The following is a 21,695-nucleotide window of genomic DNA, read 5'->3' on the forward strand; positions in this document are numbered from 1 at the left end:
TGGTCCATACTTTTTTGAGGGACATATGAATGGTGCAATGTATCTCAATTTCTTACGAAATGATTTACCAGGTTTGTTAGATGATATTCCCCTTGACCTCCGCAATAGAATGTGGTTACAACATGATGGTGCACCTGCTCACTATTCGGCAGAAGTGAGAGATCATCTAAATGAAGTATTTCCCAATAAATGGATAGGACGGAATGGGCCTGTACGGTGGCCCGCTAGATCACCAGATTTGACGAAACTAGATTTTTTCTTATGGGGATACATAAAAAATATGGTTTACGTTGAGCCACCAACTTCTTCCGAAAATATGCGACTTAGAATAACGAATGCTTTTCGCAGCATTACACCAGCTGTCTTGCGCAGGGCAGAACAGTCTTTCAAACATAGACTTCAGCTCTGCATTCAAGAAAATGGAAGACATGTTGAACATATTTTATAAAAGTTTCATTATCAACCTTAATTAAACTCTCCCTTTTGTAGTTTTGTAATTTGCCAGTTGACAAATTTGAATATCTAGAACTCAAGCTCTGAATGAATATAATAACATGAAAAAAATAGTTATTTATAATGTTTCTTTCTTTTAACTTGTTTGGTTTGATATTGCACGATTTATGAGTGAAATTCTGCATCCAATGAAAAAATAATTTTCCATTTAGCAAAAAGTGATAGGTACATACATTTATTTCGTTAAAAAATATTTGTTTGGACACCTTCTAATGTACAAAATTGAAACAAGATATCTTTCGTATATTTTTATCAGTTGTCAAATGGATTTCGCTTCGAAAAAATGACCATTTTTCGAAAGAAATGCTCATTTAAGAAAAACTATTGAACTTAGCCATAGGGAATACTTAATGAAATTTGTAGAGGTTTCGTTGGCGCTTCTTATGGATCAATAATATACAGGGTGTTCCATTTAATCTAAGGAAGATTTTGCAAATTTTCATTTACAATATTTGGCAAGCGGTTTTTCATACTCTGTATATCACAGGTCGATTTCAGATATATCGTTTGAGAGAGTTACCAATGTAGAATATTCGACCAAAAAAAAATTTCAACTGGACTTGGCACCACTTTATAATTTCAAATATTCTGAGTGACGAATATTGGAAAAAAAAACCTGTCATGCTAGATATCTCGAAAACCGTCAATATTTTCGAAGTGCAGATATACATAAAGTTTATTTTACTTTCTATGAAGAAACCGAAAAAGCGATAAAAAATATAGGTTGCCATTTAAAAAGACACAGTTGGGATCCGCCCAGAAAAAATCGAACACCCTGTGTGACCGCCAATATTTTTATTTTGTCGAGCTCGAGCAATAAGGTAATATTATAGAAAATTAGATTCCTATCTGCTTCCTATATAGAGATATGGAACACCGCGCCACTGTTGCAGGACCCTGTATAAAGATCAGAAGCTAAGGCTTTAGAAGCCAGAGGAAATTTATCTTTTCCTTCTTCGGCTAATTGCATGACTGTTCTAAGAGCTAAATATGGCGAAGAGGAAACTCCAAAAGTGACAACTTTAAGAGCATAGGATTTTATTGGATCGTTTGGGGTAAAACGCCAAAGAATACGTTGGTATTCTCGATGCTCAGGTACCACAATAATTTGACAGTACATTTTCTTGACATCTGCTGTGAACGTGTAAGGATGCAAACGAAAATTCAAAAGAATCGTAGAACTATCATTTTGTAATTTTGAGCCTGGTAAAAGAGTGTCATTTAGGCTTAGCCCAGCCGCGTCCTTACAAGATGCATCGAAAACCACTCGCACTTTGGTCGTAGTACTTTCTGGCTTGACTACACAATGATGTGGTAAGTAGTAGGTAGAAGGATGGTCGGAAAACGGTACTTCTTCCATGTAGCCCGAATCAACGAATTCTTTAATGCTCACTGAATATGAATCGAAAAGAAGTTTATCTTTTAGAAGTCGACCTTCCAGTGAACAGAATCGCCTTAATGCAATCGAATAGATATTTGAGAGGGAAGGTTTGCCATTTTTGAAAGGTAAAAAAAATTGAAATCTACCTAAAGTATCTCTAGAATGAGTATTTTGGAAGATCGATTCACATAAAGTGTCTTCGGGTGAGTTGACCTATACAGTAGGTATATGTCTTCAACCTCCCAAAATCTTTTTAAAGTTGTATTAATTTCAGATTCTGAAATAATAAAAGAAGAACTGACCAAACTAGGGTTTGTAGAAGGTTGCAAATCTCTTGAGAGAATCCAACCGAAGCAAAATCAAGGGATAAATCCCCAAATCCCCCCCCCACCAAGTAGTAAATCCATTGGTGCCGGAATGTTGAAATCAGGATCTGCTAAGTTCAAATTTGCAATATTCTGAAAAGTGTCTTTGGAAATAAAACAAGTGGGCATCTTAGAACATATTTTTGTAATAAAAAAAGCCTTGAAATCGAAAATGGGATGATTTTGATTTTGTGGTCGAATTTTACATGACCCTATTCCTGAACTTGGGGTTTCGATTTGTCCTACCCCAAAAATGGACCTAAGCGGCTAACACATTTTTGTATAATAATATTTAACTGAGAACCATTATCGATAAAAACCCTGATTGGTTTATAAGAACCCCAGGCATCAAGAATATCCACTATTGCAGTGGAGAGAAGAATTGTCGAAATTTTATTGGAGGTCGGAAGTGCCACTATATTACATGGATGAGTTTCCGCAGAACTCTCACTAGAAACATGAAGATATGTGTGATATTTACCTTGACCACACACCCTGCAAGAATCTTGTGATCTACAATCGTGAGCTTTGTGTCCGTTATGGAGGCAGTTGGTGCACCAATTATTTTGAACTACTATTTGAAGTCGCTCATTAGGCGTTTGAGACAAGAATGACGGACACTTGTAAATCGAATGAGTGTTCTTGCAAATTGGTCATATATAGGCTTTAGATAAAGATTTTGAATTTTTAGACGTCTTTACAAGAAAAGTATGTTGATTGAAATCATTTCGTTTGGGTTTATAATTGGAATGTTTCGAGAAGTTTGAATTTTTTGAAGAGTTTGAACTTTTTGAAAGGTTTGAATTTTTTGAAAAGTTACTATCTTTCGGCAACATTAACGAAACTGATTCAAGAGCTATACATTGTTTCTGCAAAAAAACTTTTGAAGATTGATAGGAGGGAATTTGATTTATAGCTTCTTGCATTTCGAATCCTTCGACAGTTTCCATGCTCAATTTTCGAAATAAAATTTTGAAAATAACGAAGTCCCAACTATCCACCGGTAATTTTAACACTTTTAAAGCCGCCAAATTCTCCTCAAAAGTATCAATTAAATTTCTAATACCTTCTGCAGAATCTTGGGTGAGTTTAGGGGCATTAATAATTTGAGATCAATAGGCATCACTTAGCAATCTGGGATTTTGAAATATGTCATTTAAGGTTTTGTAGGCGATTGCGTAATTATCGCTAGATAGAGGAACAGCTCTAATGGTTCCTAGAGGTGCCTTTTCTAGAGAAAAAATTGCGTGTTTATATTTTTCAATATCTGAAATTTCAGTATTATTGTGAACAAGTGAGTTGAATAAATCAATAAAACCAGGCCAGTTCTGCAAGGTTCCGTCAAATTTAGGTAGTTTAATTTCGGGAAACTTGGCACTTTTAGTTTGAACAGAATTAATAACTGAGTTTTCTTCCTTGCCTTGCAGTTAATTTCGTAAGTTATAAATCTGTGATGCCTTAGGTTCTCTTCGATTTTCACCTCCCAATTGTTTATTTTATGGGCCATCCCGTTCGTTGTCAGAGTGACGTCTATAAAGGTTGCGCTGTTCCCCCTTACGAAAGTAGGGATATCTCCTTTATTTTGGACGACCATGTTCCTGGTTGCGATCCATTCTGCCCAGTATTCCCCTTTTGAATTGGTAGAGGGTGCTCCCCATGGATGCGAGGCAGCGTTAAAATCTCCTGCTACAATCGTGTGTTTTTCCAGGGTGTTTACACAGTTCATTATATCGTCTACCTCTCTTCTATATTGTTCTATAGGTATGTTAGGTGATATACATATAACAGGCCACCAGAGCTATTTCCTGGAATTCTAGAATTATGAAACCAGATTCCTTCCGAAATTTCTTCCCTCCTACATTTTTATTAATACATTTTATAGCGACGTCCCCCCTTGTGTCAACGATCCACTCTCCTGTGCTTACCAGTTTTTTATTAGGTTCCGCAACGATTAGTATATCGATCTGGTGGTTCATAATCGCAATTTGAATGTTATGGTGTGCTGCTCTTGACCTACCGAGATTAGATTGTAGGACTTTAACCATTTACGGGTGTGTAGTTTGATCATCTTGTCTTGTCTCCCCTAAGTTATCAGGAATCTGATCTGGATCTTCCCGATTCTCCACAGGAGTTGAATCTAAGAGCTCCTTAAGTATGTCCGATGTGATTCTTTCATGTATTAACGAGTCCAGTGTTATCTGTATAGGTGAAATCCCTTCCATCTTGTCGTCCCCCCCCGTAACGCCTTTCTATATTTTTGTTCTTTCATTCTTGCTTTCTTGAGGGCGACCTTGAATGCCTTACATTTTAATGTACCTGTCCTGTGGTCTTCTGTACACAGCGGGCAGAATTCCTCTCTATTGCATTTTGCTGCTGCATGATCCGGCTCCCCACATTTGTAACAGTTTTTGGTCCTATCCGGCGCCGTACATTTGTCAGTTTCATGGTCGAAAACCCAACACCTTCCGCATCTGCGCACCTTGACCCTTTTTTCTACCTTGCACCTCACGATCCCAATCCTGATAGCTTCTCTTGTTAGTAGTTTTTCAGTCAGTTCCTTCGACATGGTAAGAGTTGCCGCAAGGGTCTCAGTTGTGAATGGTCGTAGCTCACTGATTTCAACTTCCGGGTTCACTTCTCCAGTGACTGCCTCTACTGCATTGATGATGTCCTGTTTCGTTGTGTCCCCTGACATACCTTTGATGTGTATTGTGTCTGGTGGTGTTTCCCCTAGTCTCCTAATCCTGAGGGAGTCGTCACCCTTTAGGGCTTCATTAAGTTTGTTCAAAGCCCCTACATCTCTATCTAGAGTCAGTAGTGGTTTTCCATCCCTCGTACTCCTTATACTCTGGATTGAGGAGGCTGCCACATTATTTTTACCAGACCCCGTGACCTTGTCTAAAATTTCTTCATAATTTTTCCCTTCCCCGGTAACAATCATCCCATAGGAGTTCTTTTCTTTCCTGACCTTGGAGCCGTACGTGCCAGTCGTGGAAATTCCTACCTTTGTGTCCGACTGGTGGAAAGTAGCCTTCGTAACTTTTTGTAATTGCTCCACTGACAATCCTACAATATGGTGAATGCATATTTTGCTATCCTGTTTCGTTTCCTCTCTCAGCTTATGGAGTTTCCTCCAGACATCTTCAAGGGATCCGTCATGAGTTATTTTGATAACTTTTCTGCAGCTCGTTGTTTCTACCCTCCTCATTCTGGTGGACTGCTCCAAGACAACAAATTCGTCTGTCACATTTTCCAGTTCGGGGTATTTTTCTTTGTATAGCTTTTGTATACTCATGGTCATCTCTTTATCTTTGGGTTCGAACATGACCATTTTTACTATCTTGTCTTCAGTCTGCAGAGGGTTTCCGACTATCACCTCCTTATTAGTGAATACCCATTTCAACGCTTCTATGTTCCGATATTCGTCCCAATCCATATTTTCCTTCAGTTGTGCAATTTGCTGTGATGCAACTTCCCTCCAGGGACTGGTTTGTGACATTTTGCCGGTTGATCAGTTTGTATATCTATATCTCTGTTTATTTTCTCTATTGGCTCCAACTTATTTTTCTCGATCCACTCTTTAATGGATTTTCTCTGTAGAAGATCAGTCGTCTTCTTCATCTTATGCCCAATTTCCCTGAGTCTTTTACTACAGTTCGGGTTTTCGACCAAGAACTTTTCTAGCTCCGCCATTTGCATTTTATTCGCCTGAATGGCCTCCATGATCGTAAAGGCTTCCGGGCTCTCTCTCTTTTTATATGGGCTACTCAGACTACTTCTATTTGATTCTGGCGTTAGGTCCAGTGCTTCCGTTTTTTCGAGTCTGGCAACGAGTTGCATCGGGGAATTGCACCCCCTTGCCTATTTTTACTCTTTCCAACTGTGTCAAATCTTCCTGATTTAGGGTGGTCGCCTCCCTCTACAAATACTACATCTTCAAGGTTTTCATTCACATTCATTTTGTTCCCACGAGTTGGGACGTCTTCTAAAGGCGGGTCCAGACATGTATCATTTGCCCGATCCGGTCACCGTATCCGATCACCGTATCCGTATCTGCGTATTGTATCAAGCCCCGTATCAAGTTATGGACGCCTCCGATTTGCTCTGTATCCGTATCTTCATAATAGTCATGATCGCGTATCAAATTGCCCAGTTCAGTTTCTGTTCTCGATCGATAAACATGTCGTCTCGATCAAACATGTCATCGCAGTTGGTTGAAGTGTACGGGAATTTAGAAATTTCATGTGTCTGTTTTATTGTCATTCACAATATTCTTATCTCAAAACCAAGACAGAGACGGTGGTGGCAAACGGAATTATTTAGAAACAGAAACAAACTTGGAGGAAGAGCTTTGATGAGAGACCTAAGATTTCAACACATCAGTGGTAAATACAAAAACTTCACCCGTATGGCACCTAATGACTTCGAATATTTGATAAATTTGATTGGCCACAAAATTAAAAAAACCGATACTACATACAGGAAAGCAATTTCTGTTGAAGAAAGATTAAGTATCACTTTGAGATTTTTAGCCAGCGGAGATTCCTATACAAGCCTACAATATTTATTCAGAGTTTCTAAACAATCGATAAGTGTTATAGTTCCAGAGACCTGTCAAGCTATCGTGGAGGCATTAAAAGACAACATCAAGGTAGGATATTTTTTATTATAGACAAAATTGTTTATTACTAATAATTGATGTCGTGGATCAGTTCACGAAAAGAATCTTCGGAATCCATGGACGAATCATCCACTTGAGTCACTGGAGAATGATTCATTTCTGGAGTTGGAGAATTATTGATTTGTTGTACTTGATTTTCAGTCATGTACGGGGCTAAACTTTGTGCTCTGTTTGAAGAAGACGAATTTACAGACATTTGTGGAGGTCTAGTCTCAGCCATGGGATATGTAGATGCCAGAGTGGAGTACCCGCGCTGATATTCATATTGTCCACAATCAGCGTTATATAGGATGTTGTTTATTTGATGTTCCACAGTCATGTAGGTTGGCTTTGAATAACCCCTAAATTTGCCTGCCAAATAATTAGCGTATAGCTGATACTGGTCTAATCCAGTAGCGGGTAGAGTCAAAGCAGTAGCTACCGCTTTAGCAGCTGAAGCTGAAGATTTCAGCAAATCAAATGCCGATTGCAACATTGGGTCCTGGTTCGCAACGTATTTTCTCTTTTTAGGAAGTGGAGATTTGAATTCCGATGCTGATGAATTCTTTGCATTATCGGTTGTTTGGTCCGATTCAGTGCTCGCGGTGGAACGGGGTTGTTTATCTTGTGACTGATTATGATCTTCCCCTATGTGATCATTTTCCTCATTTTCAGATGTATTATCCTTCGAAGCGCGGTCTTGGCCTTCCTGCAAACAAAATAAAATAATTATAATATATTTGTTACAGATGCCTACATCGCATCAAGAATGGGAGGAAATCAGTTCCGAGTTTCAAAACTGTTGGGATCTTCCACACGTGGTTGGTGCTATGGACGGGAAACACATTATGTTGCAGGCACCTATCAATAGCGGATCGGAGTTTTATAATTATAAACAATTTTTTAGTATTGTTATGTTCGCTTTAGTTGATGCTTCATATAAATTTATATTTGTCGATGTAGGGTGTCAAGGGAGAATTTCTGATGGAGGTGTATTTAATGATTCCATTCTCAAGAAAAAAATTTCAAACAACTCATTAAATCTTCCATCTCCGAAACTATTAGAAGGAACAAATAACATTATACCATACTATTTTGTAGCAGACAGTGCATTCCCGTTAGGTATCCATATTATGAAGCCATATCCAGGAGTACATCCTAAACGATCATTAAAAAAAAATTTAATTATCGATTGTCAAGAGCTCGACGAGTGGTTGAAAATGCTTTTGGTATTTCAGTTAGTGTTTTTAGAGTACTACGAAAGCCAATGCTACTCCAACCTGAAACGGCACAACTGATTGTGATGACAATATGTCATCTTCACAACTTCTTAATAAAAAGTACAAATTCTGCTAAAATGTATGCACCACCAGGTAGTATTGATAGTGAAGTAGAAGGGTCAGTAACAAACGGAAGATGGCGTCTCGAAAATAACGATATAACGTCATTATTGCCTATCACGAATACTCCACGCAGACCTTCTTTGTCGGCCCAGATAATGAGGGATAAAATTGCTGAATATTGCTGTACAGTCGGAAAATTATCATGGCAAGATCATATGAATTAGACTTAAAGGGCGTAGCATATGCCGCCGTGCCAACCACATGGTGTCTCCTAATAAAAATTTTGTGATTTTTTTTTAATGAAAAAGAACACAAATAATTGAAGTTAAACGTAATAATGTGGTTGTGCTGAAGATACTCACAGTATTAATTCTCGGGCGAGGTTTGTTTCTGTCCATCAGAAATTGCAAATATTTGAAAGCGAACCAAGAAGACTGGTATACTTCATCAGCTCCTATAATTTAAAATTATGCAATGATTACTACTACGATATAGAAATAAGTATAACTGTAATTCATCACATAATTTCTGGCTTTTTCTGGTATTAGTGTGTAGTTAAAATAAAAATAATAATATTTTTTTATGATGTGTTTATGTTTTATAATTTCATTTTATATGTATTTTACTTTTATATCCATATTGTAAAAAGCCTACTCTGAGATTACAGATAAATAAAGAGGAATAATAATAAAATAATAATAATGAAATATCAATTGAGTTTTCATGAACGGGTACGAGTTGAGTGCGTGCAAAATAATGCCACTCTGAAGTTCGCCGCACGGTGGGGAGGGGGGTAGAAACCGACTTGTGCGAACTTCACAAACCGGCATAGATTTTGCACGCACTAGAAGTGTCTACTTACCTTTTCCCGTTGTGCTGGTTTTAGTGATTTTTGCTTTTTCACGGCGAAGGGCTGCCAACAAATAATCCATCTTTTTCTTCAATTCGCCACCTGGACACTCCATTTCGACGGAGAGTTCATCCCAGGCCTCCTGCTTCACATTCCTGTTGTAATAGCTTTTGTGGCTGGGGTCCCATATTACTTGCTTTTCTTTATAGGCCTCGATAAATTTAATAACATTTTCATTGTTCCAATTCATTGTTTTTACTTCACGGCAAGGACTGAAAATGACGCGCACGTGCAACCGACCGAGCGTCGTGAGTGACGCGTCCAGACTGACCCACGACCGTATCTGTATCACCTTTGATGATCGGACAAAAACCGACACGACATGGGACGGGCCGTATCATAATGGCGTATCGAGATCGCGTATCATGATACGCGTATCATTACCCGTCCACATATGCGATCATGATACGCGTCGACGATACGGATACGGTGACCGGATCGGGCAAATGATACATGTCTGGACCCGCCTTAATATGGCGAGGCAGTGTGCTCTTACCCCGCTAGGGCTGTCTACACCAGGAGATCGCCATCTTCCTGGTGGCTCCGTTTAGGACCATATGTCGCCTGGCCATTCACCCCTCAGCACGGGTCGCGTAACACCTTGGGTTGCGGATTTTTGGTAGGGTTTACTCCCTTGGTGTGGTGTTCCTCTTTGTCTGGCCTTTCCTCCTTCGACCCGTCCGTCATGGGAGACCCTGCCAGTGGCAAAACTACAGCCGAAATGGCTCTCGGTATCATTAAGGCACTAAGCTCCATCACCACGACAAGGTGGAGACACCGCCGATGGAGAACCTTTTTTTTTTTTTTTTGGCGGGGGTGGAAATCACTGGACACCCGGTACTGGTTCCGCCTTTCCCCGGTAGTGTGGGAGTTGCACCGCACTAAAACCACCCCCCTTGCCCTCTCTCGTACCCGGAACTGTCCAAAGGATATACTTCGGGTATGAGCGGCATCTTAAAAAAATTACCTTATATGCCTTCAATTTTCCCTTTCCTCCTCCTCTTTCTTTTTCATCACTTGCCTCAAGAAACTTGCACCTCTATTCCATTTCTTCCTGCTTGATAGCATGTTTGCCATGAGATTCTCCGGTGTCATTTGGATATTCCACTCTATCTCTAAACTTGCACGAGGTATTGCCCATCTATTGCAGTAAAAAATTGTGTGCTCTGGATCATCCCTAAGCGCGCAGTATATGCAGTTTTCGTCCGTGCTTTTCCCTATCCTGCACGTATAGCTACGGAAACTGCCGTGTCCACTGAAGGCCTGAGATGTATAGTAATCAGTGTTCTTGAAACTGCAGTTCAGCCAGGATGTCAGGTCCGGGATCAACCTCTTGGTCCACTGAGCCTTGGACGTATTTCCATTCCATTCCCCTTGCCATATTCTGATGGTCTCCTCTCTCTCAGCGATTTTACTATCGGGGGTTACCTGTACCAAGTTATCAAGGCGGGATCTCTTTCCTACTAGGAGGTCTATGGGGGGCGTACTAGTCAGGACACAGATTGCCTCCTGAGAGACTGTCCTGTATGCCGCAGCCACTCTCAGGAGCATCCTCCTCTGCGTTGCCAGAACCATTTTCCTATATTTTTTCACCCTGATAACTTGCTTCCACACCGGTGCTGCATATAGAACCGTTGATTGTACCACCGAATATAGTAGGCGCCTTTTTTGGTTGCCAGGTCCCCTGGTGTTTGGCAATATCTTGGTTAAGGCTGCTGTTTGCCTGTCCGCTTTTGCACATATCTGTCTGATGTGCTCGTTCCAGATTTGTTTGTCATCGAGCCAAACACCGAGATACTTGACCGACTTCTTAGGGGCTATCGCTATTCCTCGTATCCGGAATGTTATACCTTCCCTCTTTCTAGGACCCCTGAGGATGATCGCTTCTGTTTTTTGTGGAACTATTTCTAGTCCGTTCTCTTCCATCCATCTTATAATCTGCTCTGCAGCTTGGTTTCCACTATTCACCAACCCCTCTTTTTTATCAGCCTTGACCACTAATGCCAGGTCGTCGGCATAAGCTATCGTATGACAGTTTTGTGGCAGTGTGAGTCTCAAAACTCCGTCGTACAGTATGTTCCACAGGGTGGGTCCAAGGACCGATCCCTGTGGAACTCCCTGCGAAATTTCCCTTAGCTGCCTGCCCGTTTGTATTTTCCTATCTCCCAGATACTTGGCTACCAGATTAACCAGGTACCTGCTTATGCCCAGTTCCTTCAGCCTTCTCACAATCAGGTGCCATTTAGCCGTATTGAAGGCGTTTTTGACGTCTATCAATACTGCTGCCGCCCATGTCTTTGTACCCGCTTTGACCTCCTCTAACATATGCCCTATTGCTGTTGTTGTGGACCTTCCAGCCCTGAAACCGAATTGTGTGTCCGAAAGTCTCCGTTGTATTTCCAGTTCGTTTTCCAACCTATACTTCAGTATATGCTCATACAATTTACCCAGCGTGTCGATAAGGCATATTGGCCTGTATTTAGTAATACCCTCTTCTGTACTACTTTTTGGAATGAGCACAACCTTAGCGGTCTTCCAGTTTTCGGGAAATACACCATCCATCAGCATTCTGTCGGCGATTTGTCTAATCCTCTCCGGTATAGTTTGTACTGCCAGCTTCACTACCTCCGGTAAAATGCCGTCTGGGCCTGGGGACCTCTTTGGTTTCATCCTATCCCCCGCTCTATGTATTTCGTCAAGTGTGACTGGCTGAGGCATATCTTCCGGTTGTTCCAGGTCGTACGGAACAGCTGCGCACTGCGGAAAAAGTTCATTCAGGATTCCGATTTTTTGCTCTTGACTTACATCGTATGGGGCATTGTGATGTTTCAACCCCCTGGTAACAATTTTATATCCCTGTCCCCAAGGATCTTCCTCCAGTGTATCACAGAGCTTTTTCCACGATTCCCTCTGGGAGCGATTTATCTCCCTTCTCAGCTCGCGTCTAGCACATTTATATCTTTCCTCCAAGTCTGATATTTCTGTTGGATCTGGTCGTCTTCTTCTCGCCCGTATCAGCGCTCTCCTGCGTGAATTGCACCTTGCCCTGAGGCTAGCTATGGTGTCGTTCCACCAGACAGGTTCCTCCCTTCTTTCCTCTCTTGCCCCCCAGCTCGTCGCTGCCTTTTGTGCATCATGTAGGGCAGTGTTCAATTCCTGCAGTGTGCTAATATTGTCGCCCATTAGTTGGAAAGTATCAATCAACAGTTCCTTATCAATTCTACATTTGACGAAGCCTTCTGCATTCACTGGTCCTGTGCCCAAAATTCAGACATTTGAAGCACCTTGGCATCATGATCTTTTCTACTACCCTGCATTCTGGTAATCCTATCCGAATAGCTCCCTTCTTCAATATGTTGCCGACAGTGTCTCTCGGCACATCCACAATTGCTGTTAGTTCATCATACCTTCCTTTCCTTACGTTTTTTATTTCGATTGAGCTAATATCGGATCCCGTTTCATTCGATATCACTTCGGCCATTTCCTCTTCAGTAGTGGTGACGTCCATACCGGTTATAATCACAGTGGCCTTATTAGTAACTAAGCTCACCTGTAGGTCTCTTGCTTTATCCTTTATCATATCCTTCAGGTTCCTTGCCCGCGCTTCGCCTCCATCAACATTCAGAATCATGTGTCCAGCCACGGTTTTCCTCATCCTCGTTATTCTGATACCTGTTTCCTCGCCCGCCATGCCTTCCTTCACTGTTCTTACCAGGTCGGCGTATGTCTTACTCCCTCCCTTTATGGTAATGGCACAATTTTCCTCTGGTGTTTGCTTACTACTAGTTCCTTTGCGTGGGTCGCTAGCGGTTAGTATTATAATATCTAGGTCCCGTTTCCTTGCAGTGCTCTCCAGCACCTTCCTCATCTGTTCTTGATTTAGTCCCTCGGGGATCACCATCTGTAGTTTGTTTCTACTCTCCTTTTGGGCTACTTCCATCAGTTTCTCAGTGACATCATATATTGCTCCCATGTCATTTGCATCCTCCGTTTTATCCAGTTCGTATGTGGCGACGAAGATGTATTTGGTTTTATCCACTCCGTTCCCTCTACTCGTCGTTGTCCTGGTAGCATTTTTAATGTAATCTACGCTTCCTTGTGTAGCTGTTTCCATTATCTCCACGATATCTGAATATCTTTCCCTCAGCCCTTTCAGGTATTTATCAGTTACGGATTGTTTCCCTCCTATGACTGCGATGTCGCCTTTGTCGCTAGCCTTCAGTAGTCCACCCATTTGCATTTGAGTCCTCTTGTATAAATCTTCGGGCCAGTCCTTTTCTAAAACCTTTAGCAGACTATCCCGGTTAGCCAGATCTTCTTCTACTACTTCCTCACTTTCCGTTTGAGTCGTTCCATCCTTTTGTGTGCTTGCCTTCTGCTGTATGCTTTCCTCGTATCTCTCAAATTCCTCCGCGATTGTGTCTACTATGGCTCTAATACTCCAGGCTGCCTCAGAGATTTCAGCCTTTTCACCACGAGTTTCCCTAACCATATCTGTGAGGGTCCTGGTTTTCCGCTCTAACCTGCATATCGCTGAGCGTAATTGCAGAAGGTCGTCCTTACCTTTATTCCTTTTTGCCTCCTTTGGACTTTCTGTCGACCGCTTCCTCTTCGTTTTTTCTGTTTTTGAGGCAGCATTTTGCCTCTCGTCCTCTGATGGAGACAATCCCAAGATATCGTAGAGAACGGACCTTTCGGAATATATCTTCTCTGTGTTTTCTTCCAACGTCTCCTCCTCTACGTACTCCTCCTCCTGTTCCCCGATTTCCTCGTTTTTTCCTGTGAACACGGTTTCCGGAGTTTCCCGCGGTCGCTCCTCTTTTTCTCTTTCTTTTTTCTCCTTCTGAATTCCTCCCGTATTCATAACTGGGGATCTTGACGTCTTTTTGCTTTTTGAGAAGGCTGCCTTCTCCGTTTCTCCTTTTTTATAAGTATTATTTTTATCCATTTTGTTCCCACGAGACGCTAGGGAAAGATCTGTCCCCCCCCGCAGAGCCCCGCATGCGAGGGCAAGGCTAGTACTGCAGGGTGTCGCCATCTCCCTGCAGGCTCCGTTCAAGACCCACTGTCGCAGGGCCATTCATCCATCGACACGGATCGCTTTACATCTTGGATTTCGGATTTTTCTCAGGTTTACTCTTGTTGTGTCCCTCTTAGTCTGGCCACTCCATGGTAGCCTGTCCAGCTTGGGAGTCCCTTCTGGCAGCGAGGCTGCCGCTGGCGTAGCCTACCATCTCATCATGGTTCGCAAGCCCTCCCACCACGGCAAGGTGAAGACACTTCTTTAGGGTGGAAACTGCTTAGGACTAGATCCTTGGCCTTTGTAGTCTATCAGACCTAGTACTGGCGGGCGCTACTCCGCCAAAAACCACCCCTGGCCCTAATCCCTAACCTAACCTAACCCAGCAAACACAATTATGTAAAATTTATATGAATGTTATGGTGAAATGTCCGCCACAAATACAACCTGATTTTTACGTAACATTAACCTTCCGGGACTAACATGTTTGAGTGGAATTCGGGGACTAACATCGGTCTCAGAGACCGACTCACAAAAAAAGGTTTTATGTTTTCAATAATCATCAGTTGAAGCATTTTATAGTTAGGGTAGGGTATGAAAAGACATTTAGAGCATGTTGAAAATTTACAAGAAAGTATTATAAAATTTTCAAAAACATATAAAATAAAAAACGTATGACCCAACTTTAAGTAGTAAAAACTAAAATTGTAACATTTTCGTAAAAAAGTAAAACAATATATATTCAAAATATGTTAGTAATTTAACCTAAACAATAGACCCAATTGTTAGAATTGGCAGAAACTGAAATTCTGTCGTTAAAGTTCATCAAATTTTTCGATGCATTCCTTGCATGTGGAGGTTAGATGTTCCAAACACATTAATTTATTGCACCTGTGACAGGTAAATCTGGTTTTCCTACTTTTTTTGGAGGAACAGTAGAAACAACGTCCATGCGCAGGAAGTGTAGGAGTTTGATTTTCATCAATAGTGTAGATTTCGTGTATTCTCAATTTAGTTGTTCTGGGAACGCTTTTCAACATGAGCTTCTACCAATTGATATCTAAGATCTTCTATAAATGATCTTGAAATCGGAGGTTTATCTTTATTATTATTATTTTGGTGTATTATATAGGAGTATATAGAAGCCATGTTCAAGGCACCATACAGAATTACCATAGGCCAACGCCGTGTATTTCTTGCACAATCGTAAGCTGCACATAATTTGTCAACGGTGTTCACTCCACCTTTTGTACGATTGTAGTCAATTATAATTTGTGGCTTATTTGTTTCACTATCAAGCGAATCATCTTCCCTGTGCCAGGTCGAGAGGAGAATTACATTTTTATTTTTTTTCGGAATGTACGACAGTACATTCTTCACAGTACACTTTTCTTGATACCCGAATATAGTTGTTCCTTCAGGTCTCTTCATTTTCATTTCGTTAGGAATGTGTGGTTTGTTTTTTCTCAGTTTACCTGTAACTGTCAGCCCATAATCATTCAATAGTTTATAAGCTAAGGCAGTAGAACTAAAAAAATTGTCCATAGTAACATTACGGTGTGAGCCCCATATGGGTTGGCATAACCTTGGCACTAGTGAAATATTGGATGTATCTAAACTCTATGGACCCACTGGTTGTGTACCACAATAGATCTCCATTTTAGCAGTGTAAAACATTTTTGCGTCTACTAAAGAATAAACTTTCAACCCATATTTGTTGGGTTTACATGGAATATAGACTCTGAATCCACAGCGACCTCCAAATGACCACAACATTTCATCCACAGTTACATACTTCGACAGCGAGAAATATTTGGGCAAATTTTCATTTAGTTCATCAAAAAATTCTCTTACTGCTGCTAGTTTATCTAATTTTTCCTTCTCTGTTCTCTGTAACATCGTCTATTCGGATATTTTGCAGCAAAAACTTGAACCTTTCAAGGGACATTGTCAATCTGAAAATCTATTTTCCCATGCCATTGGATCTGAACAGATCGCGTATATTTTGGCGACCACTTTTTGATTTTCCAGAAATATAAAGCAGCCCAAGTAGGGCTTTCAGTTCATCAATATCAGTGAGTCTGGCTGTTCTATATTCCTTAGAATATTGTTTCCTTTATTTGTCTGTTAGTGTGGACGAGCATTCAAATATGTTTTCCCAAAAAACTAAAATTCTTAAACAAAATAGATAATATATCACAAAAAATATCCAATGATAAACACCTGCTACTCTTTTGGAAATGGTGGGATCTATTATATAATCTTCTAAAGTTCACAAAATCTAAATTGTGTGCAATCAAATTAGTGGCACCCATTATTATAAAATCAACATATACTTTAAATACCCTCAACTGTATAAGTCTCATGAGAATTAACGGTAAATAAAATCCACAGAAACTTTGACAATTTTTTTTTGGCATTGAAAAAAATCACAATTCTCTTTTTCATGTTTCAGTCAGCATTAAAATAAAACTGAAGTATTTGATTGCACAAACCACAATTTGTTGGGCATTAAAAAAAATCAGAATTTATTCCCTTGTCTGTTATTCATCATCCATTGGGTCTCAGCATCTTTTTTCTTATTCATCTCCCTATTGAGCCTTTGGCGGCTCAATCGGAACCACTCCCCTGCATATTTTTCAATGTGAGCGCATGATATTGAAAGATGACTGCTAATGATACTCTCTGAAAACATAAATAATAATGATTGGTTGGCAATGACAGTTGAGAATATTACCTGGTAATATTTTTACTGCATTCAAATCAAATTTTGTAGTTTCCTCGTTGTCCAAACCATGAACACAGTAGATAACTCATTTGTAAATAATTGGACGAGGCATCTATATAGATGATCTTTTCCATCTCTTCCACCCAAAGATTTGAAGAGATGAGCCTAAAATGTAAGGATATTTAGTTAAATGACATGAAAGCCAATTATATGGGTTACTTTCATAGAAGGTCCACAGTATTTCAGAAAATGGTGAAAAAAATGTCAATTTTCCTAATAATATTTTTCAATATCTAAAACTTCCCCTCCGAGAGGAATAAAATATCTGTTCACGGGTTCTGAATTAAACACAAGCGGAAAGACTTAATCATACTACAGTGTGTGCTATCCAAGTACTTGAATGAAAGAAAAAAGTGTACAGCGAATATAATGATGTAATAATAACAAAAATTACCAAGGAAGTTTTAACATTGTCATCCTGCTCTATCTGAAGTTCAAACTCCTGAATTTCATCGAGGGTTTTCATTGGAAGATTTTTCAATTTCTGGGAATTATTGTTTGGCTGATGTCCAAATTCGTTAACCATGGAATATATATCTAGTATTCAAGAATTTTTTGTTAGATAAACAAATTGTTGGCAGTTTAACTGAAACACACAATATCAGTTCATTTTTTTGTAAAAAAAAATATATTACCAATTTCCTGATATAACGTCTCCAAAGTTGTCGTTGTACCTACAATGAATGAAATAATAATTAACAAACGGTTTGTTGGTTTTGAATAGTATTATTCAATAAAAAATATTGGTCTTTGAGGTTTCCAAAAACCTGACAGATGATATTTGGGATACTTATTTTTGATAAATTGTCCAAAGTAAATAGAAGAATTTTTTTGAAACCTGAAATGTTCCAATTTGAGTTTTACCTGCAACATCCTCAGAATTATTTATTTGCCCTTCTGGTTGACTATTTTGATTTGGTGATTGGGGTGTTGGTGTCTCATTCCTATCAAAGCTATCTTTATTGAGAGTCGAAGTCTCTAAGGTTTTAATTTTATGGCACTTGGTTCGTGGTTGTTCAATATTGCCACATACAGGTTTTTTTGAGCACCACATATAACAGCTGAAAAAAAATTAATGTATGTAAGTAATAGGCAAATAAAATGATTGCATGACACTAGTCTCGGAGGTGGCTTTTCAAATCACAAGTGTGAAAAGGATTCAATCCAACCAACACTTTAGACTGAGATCAGTAGTTTGAAGAGAACAAATGAATTATTTTACGAGTCACATAATATATTATGGCTTCCATGAATAAGAAATATGAAATACAAACAAATTTCATTCGATAAAAACATAAAACCTGCAATTTCAGAATTTCAAAAATATTTTTCTAGTTTGTTACCTTTAGCAATAACCTCAACATTGTCAGGATTGACTTCACCAGTACTAATAGTGGAGGAGGAGTCATTTCCTCCTCATCTGAGCTACTACCAACAAAACCTCGAGTCCTATCAGTTGGTATTTTTCTTCTTCTTCCCCTCCCAGTATCTTGCCTTTGTTCATTACTAGTGCTGTACTCAGAATCGGCTGCTTTTTTTCGAGCATTATCCAAAGTTGCTAAAATTAAATATTTTTTTATTAAGCAAGGAAGGACATTAGAATTTTCATTTGAGTCTTTTAGCAATAATTTATGAGATGTGAATGAAGTATACCTAATTGCATAGTGGCTGATTGTTTATATATTTTCAACAACCATTTCAACAAAACAGATTACGGTTTTCGGAATAAGTAAACAAAGTACATTTAGTATTTTACTTATTGGGAAAGAAAGTTTTTGGCTTTCTACTACTCCATCTGATACAAAAAAAGGGATGAGAGAATCTTCCAAAGAAAGGTAGGAAGTAATCAATTTGAAATTCTATACATGAATGTGTAGATCATGCAAAGAAGTAACTTTCAGACACAAACTGAAAGATAGTCCTCCTGAAACAGCTACAACATTGAATTACACTAAAGAAAATAATTCTTTCGAAACAAATACTTCTATATGAACACTGAATTATACAGAAGATACTTTTCTCTACCCAGTTTGTATTTCAAACATTTGTTGTGGAATTAGAATCAGATATCATTCACATGAGTTCTACTTTGAATGAATGGTAATAAATTGTACTTACATAGAACACTGTCACCCTCACTGGTATACACCGATGTTTCGCCTTAAGACACTTGCCCTAAGGCTCTTCAGTACCAAATTGGATAACATTATAGTGTAATTCAATGTTTATATGAAAGTAGCTGTTTCAGGAGGACTTTCTTTCAGTTTGTGTCTGAAAGTTACTTCTTTGCATGATCTACACATTCATGTATAGAGTTTCAAATTGATTACTACCTTCCTTTCTTTGGAAGATTCTCTCATCCCTTTTTTTTGTATCAGATGGAGTAGTAGAAAGCCAAAAACTTTCTTTCCCAAAAAATGTATCACTCCTAAAAATATAACCCCTTCAATTCAAATATTTTACTTACTTTCATATATGAAACTATAGAAATTACTTACCACTATAACCCACAATTCTTAATTGATGGACCACCCAATCGTCTCTGTCTGGCTCCACTCCTTTCTGCATCAATTTCCAAGCATTGATTGACCTGGGCCAATAGCCTGCTTCATCGTTCTGTAACCAACTTGTTGGTATTTCTGAATACATATCCTCTTTGGTGAAATATACCACTGCATATGCTTTTTTATTCATCTTTCACCTGAATTGAATTTGGTTCTGTTACAGAAACGCCGGTGACATCAAATATTATAAAGTATTTTCTAATAGTTATATAAGATTATATTAACTTGAATAGGACAATAATATTAATGGCTTTTATCCCCCTACTACCCGTCTTTTACTACCTTCCTACCTACAATAGTATATATGTAATGAGTAATACATGAACAGTTTGGAATAAATAAATCGTATATACAGCAAATAAAAAAATTGGCTTAATATTCTGGTGAAGTTACACCTTTTATACATACAAAAATATTGGAAGTACTCTTAAAGAATTCTGCAACTATTGTTTTTACCCATAAGATATACAATTAGAACAATGAATTGAAAAAATAAGGTACCCATTGCTCCATGCAAAACAAAACTCACATAATCTTCATCTTAGACACATAGACAGATTAGTCAAGAGCTGGAAAATGGAAAAAAAATTACTGAACTTGATTGTCTGGTTTGAAAGTGAAAGATTTTTTAAATCCCAATATTGTTATTCACAGGGCCTGGAAATAATAGTTACATACTTCTCCTCTGTATAAAATGCTACCAATAGGACAAAAATCCACTCAATGGATATACAAATCACCCATAAGATATACAATTAGAACAATGAATTAAACAAATAAGGTACCCATTGCTCCATGCAAAACAAAACTCACATAATCTTCATCTTAGACACATAGACAGATTAGTCAAGAGCTGGAAAATGAAAAAAAAATTACTGAACTTGATTGTCTGGTTTGAAAGTGAAAGATTTTTTAAATCCCAATATTGTTATTCACAGGGCCTAAAAATAATAGTTACATACTTCTCCTCTGTATAAAATGCTACCAATAGGACAGAAAATCCACTCAATGGATGAGTGGAACTAAAATATATTCATTGCCAAAAGGCAATTTCAACATCTTTTTTGAAATCAGAGCAACACTCACCTGTCCATTACATAAACATTTATTTTCATCAGTTACTCTATAAATATTGAGGAGTATCGAATTACAAGGAATGCTAAAAAATGGAATATTTGATTCCCTCAGTGTACTTTAAACTTCTGAGTTTCTTCTGAAGTTGAACTTGAGTGGAAATTCCCTTCTTCTGGTATGTTAAACGAAGGGCCAACATAATTTCTTTTGCTGTGGTTTTGAATTTGATCATTTCCAGCATGTTATCAGACAGACACTGAACGATTATATTTCTTGCTTTCAAATCTAATTTTTTGAACTTTGCAAAGTCTGTGGCTTCCGTGGGCGGATCTTCTTCTAAAACATTCAGGACATCAGCTTGTTCTAATATCAGCTTGACACGAAACTCCTAGTTTGAGAAACCTGTACCATCAAAAGGTTTCAAGTTCATAACTTGACTGTTCAATGCGGCGGCCATGTTTTACGTGAAACTTCCACACACAATGGTCGTTACCAATACCAATTGAAAAAAAACTTTTTCAATTTTGCTCCCGTTCTCACCTGATCAGATCAGAATATTCCTGGGCCCATAACCTATGGGATAATGCAGAGCTGAATATAGTAAGTGATCAGGATTTCGGGATTATGAACATAAACTTTATTCATTAAACTGATACAAAACGCTTCTTAACTACTGACAGCGATAGACTACTACTTTATCAGAAAAATGAGAATTCAATAGTTACATCTTGTGCTGCCATCTATATAGAACATAATGAAGTATTACATGAGAGAAAAGGTTGTTTGTATAAGTACAGAATTGCTAACATTAACAATCAACTCTAGTAATATTATCAATAATCACAATTCTGCCATCAGACAGTAGACAACAATTTTCATTAGCTTTCAACAGCATAGAAAAATTTTGTAGTTCAATGCCAAATATTACCTTTTTTTTGTAAATAATTTTCGGGAATTTGCATTCAATTATGTCAGTTTCTGAGGAGGTTCCTTCCACCAATCTGTTGTGGGGTTGTTGAAGTGGATGGCTTGAATGTTTAAGTTTACGTTTAATTTTATACATCAAGTTCTCATATT

At 38.8% G+C, this 21,695-nt stretch overlaps 2 protein-coding genes across 4 annotated transcripts; both read right to left on the reverse strand.

Moving 5' to 3' along the window:
• Window positions 1-6,369: 6,369 nt before the first annotated feature.
• On the reverse strand, window positions 6,370-9,956 carry LOC141480304 (uncharacterized). Its single transcript, XM_074170216.1, has 3 exons — window positions 9,125-9,956; window positions 8,625-8,716; window positions 6,370-7,628 (listed from the first exon to the last, which is right to left on the reverse strand). Exons 1-3 carry the CDS (start codon window positions 9,360-9,362, stop codon window positions 6,948-6,950), a joined length of 1,011 nt encoding a protein of 336 aa, XP_074026317.1. The 5' UTR covers window positions 9,363-9,956; the 3' UTR covers window positions 6,370-6,947.
• Window positions 9,957-16,587: 6,631 nt separating this feature from the next.
• On the reverse strand, window positions 16,588-21,427 carry LOC111510774 (uncharacterized). Of its 3 annotated transcripts, none has more exons than XR_012464258.1 (5): window positions 18,324-18,742; window positions 17,845-18,041; window positions 17,616-17,654; window positions 17,375-17,566; window positions 16,588-17,085 (listed from the first exon to the last, which is right to left on the reverse strand). XR_012464258.1 is itself a non-coding variant. In XM_074170217.1 (5 exons), exons 1-3 carry the CDS (start codon window positions 19,672-19,674, stop codon window positions 17,997-17,999), a joined length of 456 nt encoding a protein of 151 aa, XP_074026318.1. In that variant the 5' UTR covers window positions 19,675-21,427; the 3' UTR covers window positions 16,588-17,085; window positions 17,375-17,654; window positions 17,845-17,996. The 3 variants fall into 3 exon arrangements, 1 of the variants encoding a protein (XP_074026318.1); XR_012464259.1 differs by having other exon boundaries at window positions 16,588-16,877; window positions 16,930-17,085; window positions 17,375-17,654; XM_074170217.1 differs by adding an exon at window positions 19,479-21,427 and having other exon boundaries at window positions 17,375-17,654; window positions 18,324-18,538.
• Between the last annotated feature and the right edge of the window lie 268 nt (window positions 21,428-21,695).

The sequence above is a fragment of the Leptinotarsa decemlineata genome, unplaced genomic scaffold (genome assembly GCF_025532065.1).
Source record: "Leptinotarsa decemlineata unplaced genomic scaffold, Ldec_3_MD MMD2_P_RNA_scaffold_7, whole genome shotgun sequence".
Classification (NCBI taxonomy): Eukaryota; Metazoa; Arthropoda; class Insecta; order Coleoptera; family Chrysomelidae; genus Leptinotarsa; species Leptinotarsa decemlineata.